A 14,029-nucleotide genomic window follows, 5' to 3' on the forward strand; every position below is an offset into this window, starting at 1 on the left:
CCCTCCTGACATGTTTATCTGGCAGTGACTTGTATGCCCCGTACAGCCCAGTATAATAATGATAATGGTGTCTTTCCCTGGCAGAGGCCCTGGCTCGACTGATGGATTTTCCAATTTCTGGATATCTTGATGGACACTCGTGAAATCACGACAATAATTACATTTTCATGTTTTATCGCAGTTTACTTGACAAGATGCCAGTTTTTCACCTAGACCTCAGATCGTATTTTAAAGCAGGTATAAATAAATTTATGCATTCATTACTTAACATTTCTAAACTTTAAATTACAAAATATTACAAACATAAAGTTACAGAGAATAATACAAGTACTCATGCTCTCTGCGTACCTTTCCTGTATTTCCACTTGTACTTAACCATAAAACATTGCTCACACTGTGGACTTGCCCGTGGCCCCTCCCTACCCTCATCAGATTCCTGTCCTGTCTTCTTCAAGTGATGGCTACCCTGAATTTGGCCTTCTTATCTTTTCCAGGTAACATTCGCTTTTCAGTGTTTAGGCAAATTTTTATTGGAGGTAACCACTTGAGAATTTTCACAGTGTAACTTAATGATAATTATAAGAGAAATATTTTACAGATCAATCAAATATTGTAGGTGAGTCTTCTGCAAGTTGGGCATTTGATTTTATTTTTCAAGAAATGATCCACTTGGGATTAGAGGTTATGTTATCTTCATTTTAACCATTTTTGAAGATGGCAGTTCTCGAGATCTTTTCTCACCCTTTTGCTTAAAAAAAAAAAAGAGAGAAAAGCCAAAAACACTGAATCACCGAGGGCTTTAAAACAGCATATTTCACAGAGGTAGAGGATCCAGACTGATACCTTAAAGATACTGTTAAGTTCTTCTCTAACTCTGGGGGCTTTGGCTCCAGTTCCTGGCTACTTAGAAGGCAGTAAGGAGAAATGCTTTTCATTTTAAGGAAAACTAGACTTTTATCTTGGCCATGACTCTGTATTCTCTCCCGGAGCCTCTCTGCTCCCTGCTTCCATGCCCACTGTACAGACCCAGGGAGGCAGCTCTGGGCGGGGGTGGGGGTGGGGGGAAGCGGGGCCAGCGCTGCGCAGGCAGGGGCCTGGAGTCCCCCCAGCCGGCAGCCTTGGCTGAGGTGTCACCTCTCCTTGCTCCTGCGTGAGCAGGCGGCTAGAGCACAAACCCATTGCTGGAGGCCTTAGACTGGAGATAAGGGGTTTGGTGGCATTTCTTTCGCCCGCCTCCTCTTTCTTTGTAAATTTGATGACGGTTCCTTCCATCACTGCTTAAATACTAGACCATCTCCCCGGGTCTCCCTCCCTCCCTCTTTACATGAAGATGTTGGGATGTGAATGCACATTTCTTCTTCAGGAAATATCAGGGGATATTTACCAGCCTATCTTACCAGCTCAGAAAGAGGAAGTTATTATAATCAGATTCTAGCAGTGCCTTTTAACCAAATCTGAGAGGCCTTTTTCTTGTGGCTGTTAACTGCGTCTTTCTTCAGATCTAAGGGCCGTAAAATGCATTGCATTCAGGCACCTGTGTTCTAAGTAGAACAGCCTTTAAAAATGTAATTGAAGGATTTTCACTTTTGTGGAGTCGTCAGCAGGGTTGATATTGATCCGCGCTTTCGGGTGGCCCAGAAGGGGAGCCTGCAGCAGGCCGGTAAGCCCTCCGAGCCTTCTGTCTAATTTGGCAGAAAAACACAGAATGTAGGACAACAAAAGAAGGCTCCCTTTTCCATAAAAATTCGTCCTCCCACCCACCCCTCTTCCCCAAAAAGGGGACTTAATTTTTCAGCTGCACACAGTGATTTGGTGCTCACTCTTGCATTGAAACAGTTGCTGTCTGAACAGGCAGGAAACAGTTTTCTTTTAATTGCTGAAATCATTCGGAAGTGCTGCGTGCCCTGCTTCTATACAGCAGATGCTGTGCATTAATTGGCCTGCGTAGAAGTGACCCAGGGTTCCTTGCAGCGGGCCCAATTTTAGGCAGAGGGTTTAAATAGCTTATTTATTATTGTGTATAATCTGGCGTACATTATGTGCTCCTGCACGTGTCGTATTTCATGGTCTGCAGTTTCTAATGTCATGTGGGCTTCAAAACCTGTGTTTCTCTGGTAATGTACTAGCAGCAGGTAAGCTCAAAATACCATCCATCAGGAGCTAATTTTTTATCCAGATACCACAATGACTGATGAACCTGTCTTTTGTGTGAATGTTTAGCACAGTAGAAAGCCATATGCCACTGGCACCGTTTCCGGGGCCTTCTTTACAGTTGCCGGAGAGGAGGCTTACAGGGGGAAAACCCTCCGTGACATTATGTCCTCTCTCCTCCACTTAAAGGATAACACCTTTAAAACAGCCCTGGTTCTGGACGACAAAAGAGGGTAGGACCCACCTCAGAGGAAAGCCGACTCCCGTAATCATTTTCTTTATCAGAAATAGGACTGCACACTCTTAATAGGGAACCTTGTTTTGTTTCTCCCCGTCTGTTCCAAACAGACCTTCGCCCATTAGAAGGGCCTCCCCTGTGTGGGAAGAGCACAGCTGTTACTGTAAACCTCATCCCGGCACTGTATCACCCCCATTTTGTGGCTCTGAAGGATGAAATTGAGAAATGGGATACTGTGCAGTCAGCCTTTACATCTCCAATTTTAGGCCTTTGCCATCATTTTCATGCTTTTATTCCAAATCAAATAACATTAGTGAGCTACACCACCTTCTGATGAATGTCTGCCCTCGAGCACAGCTTTCAAGTCTGGACTTTTGGGGGCTCCCTTTTATGTTTGGTGGAGGTCTTTCTTCCCCCTCTCTCTGCCCGCGCTCTTCCTGCACTTTTCTTTGAGCCTTCTTCGTGCATTCACAGTCAGCACGATACAAGTTGCCAGACGTGTCCCCGTCTTCGCGTGCTTTCCAAGAGGGACGTGTGCTGGAGAAGGGTCTGTGTCTTTTCATCTTTGGGGAAGGAGGGAAGCGAACTTGGGAGAAGGATATTGGGGGCTTTAATCAGAAATAAGAAGGGGTTTAAATCATTAGCACAACAAAGCATACTATAAGCTTGAAGATAAAAGTCTCTGGGGAAAGAGTCCTCTGAAAATAAATGGAACTTGATAGATTTCCATATCATTTATAACTTCCCTTAATTACACTTGGAAGACTTGCCAGTAAAACTGGAAAATTGGCAGCCTATATCCATTAGAGTCATTTTGCCGACCATGGCAAGCAGCTGGCTTTACTGGATTTTATTTCCCATCACTCACAATTAATCATCAGCTGGAGATGTCTGAAACTCTTCAGCGCAGAGCACTGCCGGGTGACATTCAGGCCTCCTAAACATGCTAAAATCTGCTGAGTAAATGGGCCGAGTTTTCTCTCCAGCTTACTCATTTTGGAGTGAGGCAGGCCCCCGCTTAATGAGCGCTGCGCTCTGATAATCGGATGCGAATGTGAACCTTGACCCCATGTCAAAGGAGAGGACGCAATAAGCCGGATGAAAGATACAGGACTCAGGCCTCCAAACTTTACACCAATTAGACAGGGAGCGGAGAAGGACATCAGGCTGACTAGGTTTATCGAAAAGACTTGCGAGGCTTGTGACCATTTTGTAAGCCCAACGTCGGAGACCTCCTGTCACAATCAGTGAGCCTTTATCAGATGATGCACAAAAGTGTTAGAGAAGTGTGTGCACGGAGCCTTCGGGAGCCGCGCGCTCACGTGGAGCCGTCGGGGCCAAGTTCCCCACGTCAGCGCTCCGGGCCCATGCCGCGCCTGCCTGGGCTTCGCAGGCACCTGGGGAAATGCGGGCGGCGCCACCGCGACCTCGTCAGCCGTCAGCCCCGTGGGCAGGCCAGCCACCACCGGTGGACTGGAGGCTCCCAGATCGCGGGGTGGGGGTGGGGGGCCCTGGGATGCCCTTGGGTGCGGCGGGCCAAGCCCGGGTGGGGCGCCCTGACAGCGTGGCCCGCGGTCCCCGACCTCGGCATCCACCCCACGTAGCTCCTCCGGCTGCGGTCGTTGAGGGATGACATAATGTGAATTTAGAACACGTCCGCGTGTGACTCGATTCTGCTGACCAAGACGGACCTCTCTGTTTTGTGGGGTCTCAAGGGACAACTTCCAAGACTTCTTTCTCTTTCAGGGATGAATGAGTGAAAACAGACTAGAAAACCCATTGCTAAGTGAACAGAGAGGGAGAAGTGAGTACTTCACATTCCACCCGGACCGAAGTAGAGATGCAGACTGGCAGGTGGAGGGAAGGGACCAGGGGGGAAGCAGGAGGGAGAGGAACCGGATGTGGGTTCGAGGCAGTGCTGCCAGTGGCCCCTTGGAATCCGAGGCGCTTTCTTTGAAGTCCTTTTAATCAGACTGCCAGAGGGACTTAATAAGAGTATTTTTACTTTGGGACTTGCCCCCCTCTCCAAGGTTTTGTTTTTCTGAGTAGTGTGATTGGGGACCTCTGCTTGAGTCACCTGTATGGCACCTCTTTTCACATCACGCAGGCTCTGGGCGCCCGGGGCCAGCCAGGAAGGATGGCCAGGGGTGGCGAGAGCAGAATCCTGTGAACTTGCCCCGTGCTCCAGCGGGCCCTGGTCTAAGCACCAGTGTGACCGGCTCATGTCGGGTCGTGGCCCGGGCTCCGCTGCCCTTTAGCACAGGTTCTATGGTATCCTTGTCAGGTTGGTCTTGCCCCCTTGGTGTGACCGCTGGAAACTTCTGGAGTTTATTTCTTTTTCATATTTGCATTAATTGTGACTTCACTTGAAGATCCCGGAAAGAACAGCGAGGGGCGCTCGGTCTGGCCTGCAGACCCTGAGCCAGGCCGAGCAGCAAACAGGGAACAGACCTGCTACGGGGGGGGGTGGGGGGCGGGGTGTGCCCTCCCCCACGAAGCCCACAGGGCCCAGGGCCAGGCAGCCCTGGGCTCTCAGTGGGAGGCCGGGGAGGGGGGCAAGCTCACACAGGTCCCCACCATGGGCACTAGGCCAGCTGTGAAGGAGAGAGCTACCAGCATCTGGGGGGGGGGGGGGGGGGGAGGGGGCTGGACAGGGGAGAGCTGGTTAGTTTGGATAGAATTTACATTCTGTTGTGTTGGGTGTCAGATCCATTTCCAGAAATCCCCCCTGGCATCTTTTGCCAGGATGCCCAGTTGTCAGGCGGGGACGCCGAGCAGAGAGGCCAGCTCTGGCCCCTCAGCCCCCAGGAGACCGCGGTGCAGGCCCACCAGGGGCTTGTGAGCGGGGCCCCTCCAAGGGAGTCGCCCTTCTCCCATCTCGCTGGGCCCCGCCTGCCTCTGAAAAGAAAAACGGCCCCGGAACGACGACTGGAGGGGGCACGTGTGCCAACGCCCACCTGCTGCCCCCTGCCCTGCGATGAGCGGCCCTCACGTGCGTATCCTCCGCTCTCCGCGGGATGCAGATGCCAGGAGAAAATGAAGCAAAACGGGCAGTGAGCACAGAGCTTCAAAGCCCAGCTCCCCAGCTCAGCGTCTCTCCTCCGTGCCAGCCCCGCAGCTTTGGCAGCCCCTGTTCTAGGTTTCTGTGCCAGGAGAAGGCAGCCCACCACCTGATCAGAGGAGGAAAGGAATGCACGGGGCGCAGGCAGCCCTGACTGCCAGCGAGACAGCTTGTGCCACACAGGGGGCCGGGGGCAGGGGTGGGGGGGAGCTCGGAGATCATCTGGGGATTTCAGGAAAGAACATTCTCCAGGCACTCCTGCCACACTGGGCCAGCGCCACCTTGGTGGTGTGAGTGCCCTGGAGCCCCACCCCAGGATGCCCACCAGCACCCCAGAAGAGCCAGCCAGTTGCCCTGGGAAACAACTTTACCATTTCAAAGACTGGGAGGAGGCCCTTTTTCAGAGGAGAAAAATCCAGCCCGCTCCTTGATGCTTCCCCATCAAGGGCAGCGAAGAGAATAAATAGAGCGGCCTTTGGTCACAGCTGCCTGCTGCTGGAAGCCCCAGGCTTAGCCCCGGGAGCTCATGCCAGCTCCACCTGGACTGGCCCCGCCACGAAAGGCAGGTGAAGCTTCAGCCAGTGCCTGTGGGAGCTACCGGTCTCCTTGCAAGGACCGGGCAGAGCTTGAGAAATCCCTCCCTGTTCTGGAAGGCACTTCCCAGGAGCCACCTGGTTGTTACTTGGCATGTCCTGCAGAAGTTGAGACCGTGGTCCCCATGGCTGGCTGCTGTTCCCGGCACCCCCCCCCCCCCCAAGGCGATAGACAGGAACACTATTTTTTGGTCACAGCTTTCCTGAGATAAAATTCACATCCAGTGCAGTTTGGCCCCTTACAGCATGCACTTGGTGGTTGTCATGGCTTCACAGTTAGGGGTGCAACCATCACAGCATTTTCCTCACCCCTAAAAGAAATGCTGTGTCCACCAGCGGTCACTCCCCTCTGCCTCCCAGCCCCCAGAAACCCCAGATTTCTCTGTATGTAGAGATTTGCCAAATCTGGACATGTCACATTAAGTGGAAAACATCCCATTTTGCCACATCTCTATAGCAAAGGCAGATTCAGAGACTGATTCCCAGGGGAGACCCCACAACCAGCCCCCCTAATCCTCCAACATCAGGGATTTTTTTCCAGTGAGTATTTGATGATGATAGAGAAAATGGTCCTTCTCTGTTGTCCCCCAAGAAGCACTTGGAACATGAAGTATTAGAGGTCGTTGCTGCTGTTTGGATAACATTTCAGAGCATTTGACAAAGAATCTCTTGATGGCTTCACTCTTGAGCATTGTTGCAAAATTACAACGATTTTAAAATGTGTGTCCTTTTTCTGTTCGCTCTTCCAGGTAGCAGAAGGCCAGGAAATTTGTGTGATTGAAGCCATGAAAATGCAGAACAGTATGACAGCTGGGAAAACTGGCAAGGTACGTCCCCAAGTTCCCAGTAGCCCATGCCAGCTCTGTGACAGGAAGCAGAATTTCCACCCTTGGATCTTGGATGGGTAGGCCTGGAAGGGACCGTGGAGGTGACCCCTGCCAGCACACCAGGACATTAAGATTGGGAACTCTTTTCACTTTGCATCCGTGTGTCCCTGCCTCGTGGAGAGTCTTTGCGATGTGCAGGTAGTCCAAGAACAATTGTTCTTCACCTTCATGTCTTTCAAATTAAGGACTCTTTAATTTTTAATGTTTACATCTGTCTTGGAGGCAGTTAGTTATCTGAGACTCAGGTGACACAGCAGGAAATGGTTTTAGAGATTGCAAAAATTAATGTAACTCTTCAAGATAATTTCTCCGCAAAGAGAACAATTCAATGTTAGATCAAGAGGAGCTGAAAGCCCCATGCACACATGTGGGATGGCATGATTTAGGGAGGAGAAAAGGTGCTATATTTGTCCTGAAACTTGTTAAGAGTAAAACTTCTTAAATGTGGTTTCTCCTTGAAGAATAAAGAAAAGTCCTTTTAAAAATAACTTCATTATTCCCCCTGCTTCTAAAAAGATGCCACTCGTAGCAGAATGAGCCTTTTCTGAGGAGGGTTTGGTTTGGAAGTGTCGGGTGTCCTGGAGGAGGCGGGGTGGGGCGGGGAGGGGAGAGGACTATAGGCATCCTGCCCTGCGGCCACACCTGGGAAGTGAGACCAAGCCTTGGGGACATGGGTGCCCTGGCAGAGAGGTGCTGTCAACTCACAGTGTCACTTGCAGAGAGATACAGCCTCTGTCACCCCAAAAAGAAATGAGGCTGATATGCAGACAGTAGGCCTGGCTGGGGGGACAGAGGCCCAGTTTATGGTCATTGGGCCTGGAGCTGGCTGGTCAGGCTGGAAGAGACTGTCGTGGGCTGTGTCCAGGCTCCGTGGTGTTTGGGAGAGGAGAATCGCATGATTTGGGAATTCTGCTCTCGACATCTGATTTCTTTTCTAAAAGTGGACCAACAATCGTTTCTGTTCCTGTAGAAATCGTTGCATTTGCTCCCTAGGGTTAATTTAACATTTATGCTGCATTAGTGTCAAAAATTTTCCAGGCATGATGAAGACTTGGCCTTATCTGGGGGGATCCAGAATATGTCTATGTCGTTACGTGCCAAGGGCCCGTGTTGCTGGACCGAAGTACTAACACAAAAATGAACGCTGTCTTAGCTCCCTGAGGGAGCGTGGAGCCCTGGTCTGTCAGTGTGTTCTGAGCCCCGTGGCCTCACGGTGGCTTCTGGGTTTCATGTGGAACTTCGCTGATCCCTGGCCATCGGCGGCCCAGAGTTGCTTTCAGGGTGTCGATGGGCTCTGGTTGAATTTGTACTCTGGCCTGACCCCTTTCAGCTGGAGTCTTTCCTGCCCATCCCATTTCCTTCTGCCCCTCCCCAGCAGGGCTCCCAGGAGTGGCCAGAGGCCCCTGCACAGAGGAGCAGGCCCCGGCGAGCCTGGGGACTGGCAGCTCTTATCTGGAGGGCCATTTTTCCTCCCGGAGAAAACGTTCACAATGGAAACCGGTCCTCATGTAGTAATCGCAGCATGAAAGATACGCGCTATACAAACATCGGAGGCTTCAGATCAGAAAGGGCGGCCGCTTCAGTGCCAATAGCACCTACCAGGCCTTTGAAGTGGCCACTGCACATGTTCACATCATGAAGGCCCCAGAGCTTGAATTCCAGGGAGAAAAGGCCCCTCTAGCCCTCCGCTTCCCAGTGGAGCAGTGGGGACGCAGGCCAGGGCCCCGAACCCGCCGTCCGGGACGTTCTTCCTGTTTGCCAGGTGCTCAGATGGCCAGGAAGCTCTAGCCCATCGTTTGTTTCCATGCCTGAGCAGAGCCTCCAAGAAATCAAAAGACTGCTTCATCTCCACTCCAGTATCTCCCTGCTCATCTTAAATCGGAACACAAATTCGGGAAAGCAAAACTTGATTAAAATTGAGAGGAATCAGTAGAATGTAAGGGCACAGTGGCACAGCTGTGGGAGCTCAGTGCCTGTTCCACATTAGGCCATACAGTACTATCCCTGCAGCCACATGTCTTTGGAGGATTTCATTTCCCGTCAGAAGGAAGTTTATGATCTCAGGCTAAGGAGTTTGTTTTGGCTCGTGTATAATTGTGTGGTTATTTTTGGTTTTGGGTTTCACACTAAACCAAGTATATACCGTTAGCTCTCAGAGACCATTTCTAGCACCTGATGCTGTAGAAGAGACTGGGAGGGCTGGCTGTTGAGAGCTCATCCGGCATAAATACACTGAGCTTTTAGGACACTGCACAGACCCCCGGGTGCACCCAGCGCTGGGCCCAGGCAGACAGCAGCAGAGACCCCCTGCGCCAGCAGCTTTTAGGACAGCAGGGGACAGGCCGGGGCGGGGGAAGGTGGCGAGTCACAGCCCCCAGCAACGATGTCCCTATGCTCACAGTTTCCTCTGCCGGCAGGAGAGGACTGTTGTACCTGTGCTCCGGAGCCTGCCAGGCTGCCTCCTCGTTTCCAGAAAAGGAAGAGGAGCTCTCCCTCGTGGTCTACTTAATAATTTTTACCCCGCCTCCTTTTTTTTTTTTTAATTCAAGGTGAAATCAGTGCGTTGTAAAGCTGGAGACACAGTTGGAGAAGGAGATCTGCTCGTGGAACTGGAATGAGTATTTATAGCCTTTCCGTCATCACCCAATTTAATTAGCCATTTGTATTATTATTCTTTCACACTCAATTTAGTCAAGCATTTTGCAGGAACACCCCTGTGCAGCAGATTTTACATGGTCATATTTATTCCACATATAGTCAAAACCAACATTTCTGCCAAAATATCACCAATGGAAATTTTTATTGATATAAATACTTGTACATATGATTTGTACTTCTGCTGTGAGATTTCCTAGTGTCAAAATTAAATCAATAAAACTGAGCATTTGTCTAAATATTAGCTTGCCCTTTTTTTGAATGAAGACAATGTACATAAGAGGCTACTGGCTGTGCCAGTAGACTTTAAATACTAGCATTTCATTGTGATCCTTTAAAACATTTTATATAAACCCCAGTTCTTTACCTCGGTTTCATGAAATTATCATTTGCCACTGTATACTCTGATTACCTACTTCTTCCTGGTTGAGGACCTAACTCCCATTTGTGGCCGTTCATGATTCCGGGAGCCCGCGCAGTACCCACAGGGGGCTAGAGGTCTGGAGCTCCCTCCTGTGCTGCTCTTGGCTCTCATTGGGCAGGCGAATGAGCTGGCAGGGTGGGGGTGGGGGGCACCTTAGTGACAGCCGCTCGCCGGGTTGCTCTTGCCCAGCCCACATCCCCAGGGCTTTGCTGGGGCTCCCTCCCCTGGGAGTGGTGGGTGTGGCTGCCACAAGCCCATCAGCTGATACCCATCCTTGCCTTTTTGTGAAGCAAGTTTCCCGTTAAGAAAAAAGGGCTAAAAATAATGATGATGTTTTTGTGCCAGATGCAGTTAGCGATCACAGTGTACCATTAAATTGAAGAGTGAGTGAGCTCTCCCAGCAGAGGACGAGGTCACTGAGGATCAGCAGCTGCGAATGCAGTTGCTTCTGCAATTCTTGGAATCCATTTCCTACTTCGCTGGTAAGGAGGCAGAGGCAGAGTCGTGCGCGGATTCGAAGCGCCGCTGACAGATTATCAGATGGAGGTGGGTAGTAATTGGTACTTCGTGCCTCGCTAGAATTATTTTAAGTGCTGTTTGTATTTGGAAGCTAAGCTTCCGTCAGGCCTGAAGAACAAATTACTAATGTGTCGGTTCTTCCTTGAAAGGCCCGCCCCGCAATGCTGCTCCTCGGGGCCCCAGGCCCTGGCTCACATGAGCTCCGTCTGCAGTCACGGTGCTCAGCACCTGCCATCAAGTAGGTGCTCAGGACTTTGCTGGGTTCCAGTGAAGAGAACCTTCTGCCAAATAAGGAGACGCAAAGAAAAAAAAAAAAAGGCCAACAACAGTACCAGCACTTTTAAATTTGGTTTCCTAAAATACCCGGTTTAATTTTACAGGAACATCTTTAGTAAATCCTTCTTTAATAAGCTTGATCTGAAAACTCAATGATGTTTTATAGAGTCTAAAACTACCCCAAAACACAGTGTGTTTTTCTTGAGTTTCTTTTATTATACCGAGATAATCAAAATCGGTTTAAAAACTTACTTTTCTTGCTGCTACAAGTTAGAATCAATACAGCAGGGTTGCTAAAATCTAGCTGCAACACAAAGTCTACATTTTAAATGTTATCTTCAGATCAAAGCAAAGAAAAAGTATGACATATGAATTCTGGAAATGTCATTTAGGGGAATTAAAATCCTGAATTTCCTTATCCGATGTATTCGAGCCCATGGCCGCCTTTAAGCAACAAAAGCAACAAAGCACTACTGGAGAGACAGACTTCAGGTGCAGGAGACTGCGGAAAGCAGCTGTGACTGAAGAAGAGATCGTCCCCTTTCCCATACACTGAGTGTACAAACACTTGCTTCAAAGGGCATTATCATGCTTCCACCTTCAGCGAGTGTAGGCCAGGCTGGTGTCCCCGACTGATCACCAGGGCTCTGTCCACCTTGGCCCTTCTCACCTGTTTTCCCGCGGGTTGTAGGGAAGGCCATGCTCCCCCCGGGAGTCGTAACTGTCGTGGTGCGGGAGGCGGACCCACTCAGGTGCGTAGGAGGCCGTGCTGTACACAAAGCACTGCAGGGTCCCGTCGGTGGCCGGCATCTCCTCCGGGGTGCCCTGCCTGCCCTCCCACTCGAGGACCGTGACCCTCACAGGGGTGCGCTGGTACATGTCGGGGCAACCCTCAAACTCATCCAGGAAGCTGAGCATCTGCTCGTCCACGACATAGATCTCCCCTGCCACGCGGCGCCCCTGCCCTGGGAGGTTAAGCAGCCACGGAATGTTATGTTCGCCGGCGATCACCAAGGGGTACGGCTCCACCGTGCGGCCCCGGCCTTGGAAGGCCGCTCGGCCATTGGCACCGTCCAGCAGGACCTTGTGGTTGGGCTGGCCTCTCTTCAGGGTCCCGTATATGAACACACGAGCCATGCGGGCTGCAGGAGCTGCAAAACAGAAGGGAAGCAGACCGGTACCTACTGAATGTGTCAGAGAGCCGGGGAAGGGCTTTCAGTCCTGCCTGGGGTTGGAGACTTTGGGAAGGTTCCAGGGTCTGCTGGGCGAGCGGGTGCTCACAATCCCACTTAGCCCCACAGCCCACTACTCTCGACCATCCTGTGCTGGGCTCCGAGGTGCCAGGAACACCCAACCACCTTCTATAGTCACCCTTCTGGGAAAAGGTACTCATTTAAGAACATACTTGTCAGAGGAAGACAGCCTGTCTCGGGATCAAGCCCTCAGAACTGCTGTTTCTTAGACCAGTTAGTTTTTAATCTTTTTAAAATGACTGTACAAATTATACAATAAATATTTTTTATAGAACAAATACTGGTAAGTGAATATAAATATGTATACATACACGGTACCTGCATACATATAAGATAGGCCCATGGAATCCGCTACAAGAGGTCATTCAGGTTCTAGTACTAAATTTACACACCAGTCCTGGCAGCGTGACCCAGCAAAACTTCAACAATCACACCTTCCGTGTCCCTTTTCAAGGTCCTAGAGGGTAATGATGCTTCCCTGTGACTCACTGTGACTCAGCGCAGCAACCTTGGCTCTTGTGTGAAGGTAAATATTTACTGCTCACCTGGGTCTGGGCTACAGATTGTTATATAAATTGCTAGAAGTCATTTGTGTAAAAGTGACTCAAACAAAACTAGAAATGGAAGTTAGGCAAGTTGGGCCCCTCCCCAAAGCCTGCATTTCACTGCCCTCCTGGCCCAACGCTGTGTGATAACGGCAGGCTCTGGAAGGAAGACACCGTGCACAGGACAACAGAGGACGTGCCCGTCTGCCGGCAGCAGCCCACCACCAGCCACGAACAGCTGGAGGGTGATGTCCCTGGACACCCATCAGGTGGTCCTTGGAAAAGTCCCACTTGGCTCACAGAACTTCCACTTCCTGGTATGGGGGTCTCGGCCTCACCCGACCTCTTCAGGGTATCTGGGGAGGATGCACAGCCCCCACAAACCAGCACGCCTGCTGACCTCCCCTCCTGTCCACTGCGTCCCTCTCGGTCGTCAGTGGAACGTCAGGACATGCACAGATTTTGGATGAACCTCAGGAAGGCTCGGCTGTGGGAGAAGCACCAGGTTGGCCGTGCATGTGCACCCTGAACACTTGGCAACATTGGGTCACCTTGCACAGGACGGGGACGCACCCAGAGCTCTTGTTCTGGTGACCCTGGTGACAGGGAAGGACAGAGCAGAGCTATGGGGTGTGGAGGGAGTCATGCCAGGGAGGACAGCACGGAGGTGAATCAGGCGGGAGCTGGAGCACAGGTGCAGAGGGAAGAGGAAGGAGTAGACGCTGGAGCCGAGGGTGGCCGGGGCTGGGGGATGGCACAGCTGGGCACAGAGAGCGTCAGCACGAACTGTGGGGACAGCGGGAGCGCACTGGACGGGTCTCTGCGGAGACCAGACACTTGGGAGCAGCCCCGACTCCCCCACGTGTGTATCCTGCCCTCCAGCAGGCTCTGTCCACTGCTCCACCCAGTGCAACCCCGGGTCCAGCCATTTCCCGCCCTCCTGCAGCCTCCGCCCAGAGGGTCTTCCTCCAAAACAGAGGCCTCGCCTCGCCCCCCACCCCAGGGGTCACCTGCCCACCTCCAGGCCCCTTCACAGCAGCTTCCTCGGGCCGGCCCAGAGCAGCACCCACCCAGCCCTGCCTCGCCCCAACTTCTCTCCAAGGGGCCTGCTCCCTGAAGGGCCGCCTGTCCTGTTTCCCGCTGGAGTGTTCGGAGCTGGCAGCAAGTGTGGAAACCACATCGGCTGGTAAGGCTCAAAGAACGCGCAGGTGGACAAAGCCATTCAAAACTGGAGACTTGCTCTCGCCATCACTGGCGCCCCAGCTTTCTCCTCTTTGATTAAATGTTTTTTTTTAAAAGTAATATGTGTGCGTAATGTAACCGTGAACTAGTTCTACGGGAAAGATGAAAGTGCCTACCCTTTCCCACTCCCTGGAGGCTGAACTTAATTTTAAGCCTTAAGCTGTGGCATCGGTATTTATCTGCGT

The 14,029-nt window shown here is 51.3% G+C and overlaps 3 protein-coding genes across 15 annotated transcripts in view; 2 read left to right on the top strand and 1 right to left on the bottom strand.

Annotated features, from left to right (window-relative positions):
• Window positions 1–9,826, top strand: part of PCCA (propionyl-CoA carboxylase subunit alpha) — a 477,968-nt gene extending 468,142 nt beyond the window's left edge. For all 4 annotated transcript variants that reach the window (XM_042979710.1, XM_042979700.1, XM_042979707.1 and 1 more), the window contains 2 exons: window positions 6,793–6,870; window positions 9,480–9,826. In XM_042979710.1, the coding sequence (XP_042835644.1) occupies window positions 6,793–6,870; window positions 9,480–9,548 (147 nt within the window). In that variant the 3' untranslated portion in view covers window positions 9,549–9,826. The remainder of the gene's footprint in view (window positions 1–6,792; window positions 6,871–9,479) is intronic.
• A 223-nt stretch (window positions 9,827–10,049) lies between these two features.
• On the top strand, window positions 10,050–14,003 carry LOC122236980 (formin-like protein 16). The gene is made up of 2 exons (XM_042979717.1): window positions 10,050–10,555; window positions 12,512–14,003. The coding sequence occupies exon 2, from the start codon at window positions 13,228–13,230 to the stop codon at window positions 13,717–13,719; it is 492 nt and encodes a 163-aa protein (XP_042835651.1). The 5' UTR covers window positions 10,050–10,555; window positions 12,512–13,227; the 3' UTR covers window positions 13,720–14,003.
• Window positions 10,998–14,029, bottom strand: part of GGACT (gamma-glutamylamine cyclotransferase) — a 47,503-nt gene continuing 44,471 nt past the window's right edge. For all 10 annotated transcript variants that reach the window (XM_042979731.1, XM_042979725.1, XM_042979746.1 and 7 more), the window contains one exon: window positions 10,998–11,955. In XM_042979731.1, coding sequence (XP_042835665.1) covers window positions 11,471–11,941 — 471 coding nt within the window. In that variant the 5' untranslated portion in view covers window positions 11,942–11,955 and the 3' untranslated portion in view covers window positions 10,998–11,470. The remainder of the gene's footprint in view (window positions 11,956–14,029) is intronic.

The sequence above is a fragment of the Panthera tigris genome, chromosome A1 (genome assembly GCF_018350195.1).
Source record: "Panthera tigris isolate Pti1 chromosome A1, P.tigris_Pti1_mat1.1, whole genome shotgun sequence".
NCBI classification, from domain to species: domain Eukaryota; kingdom Metazoa; phylum Chordata; class Mammalia; order Carnivora; family Felidae; genus Panthera; species Panthera tigris.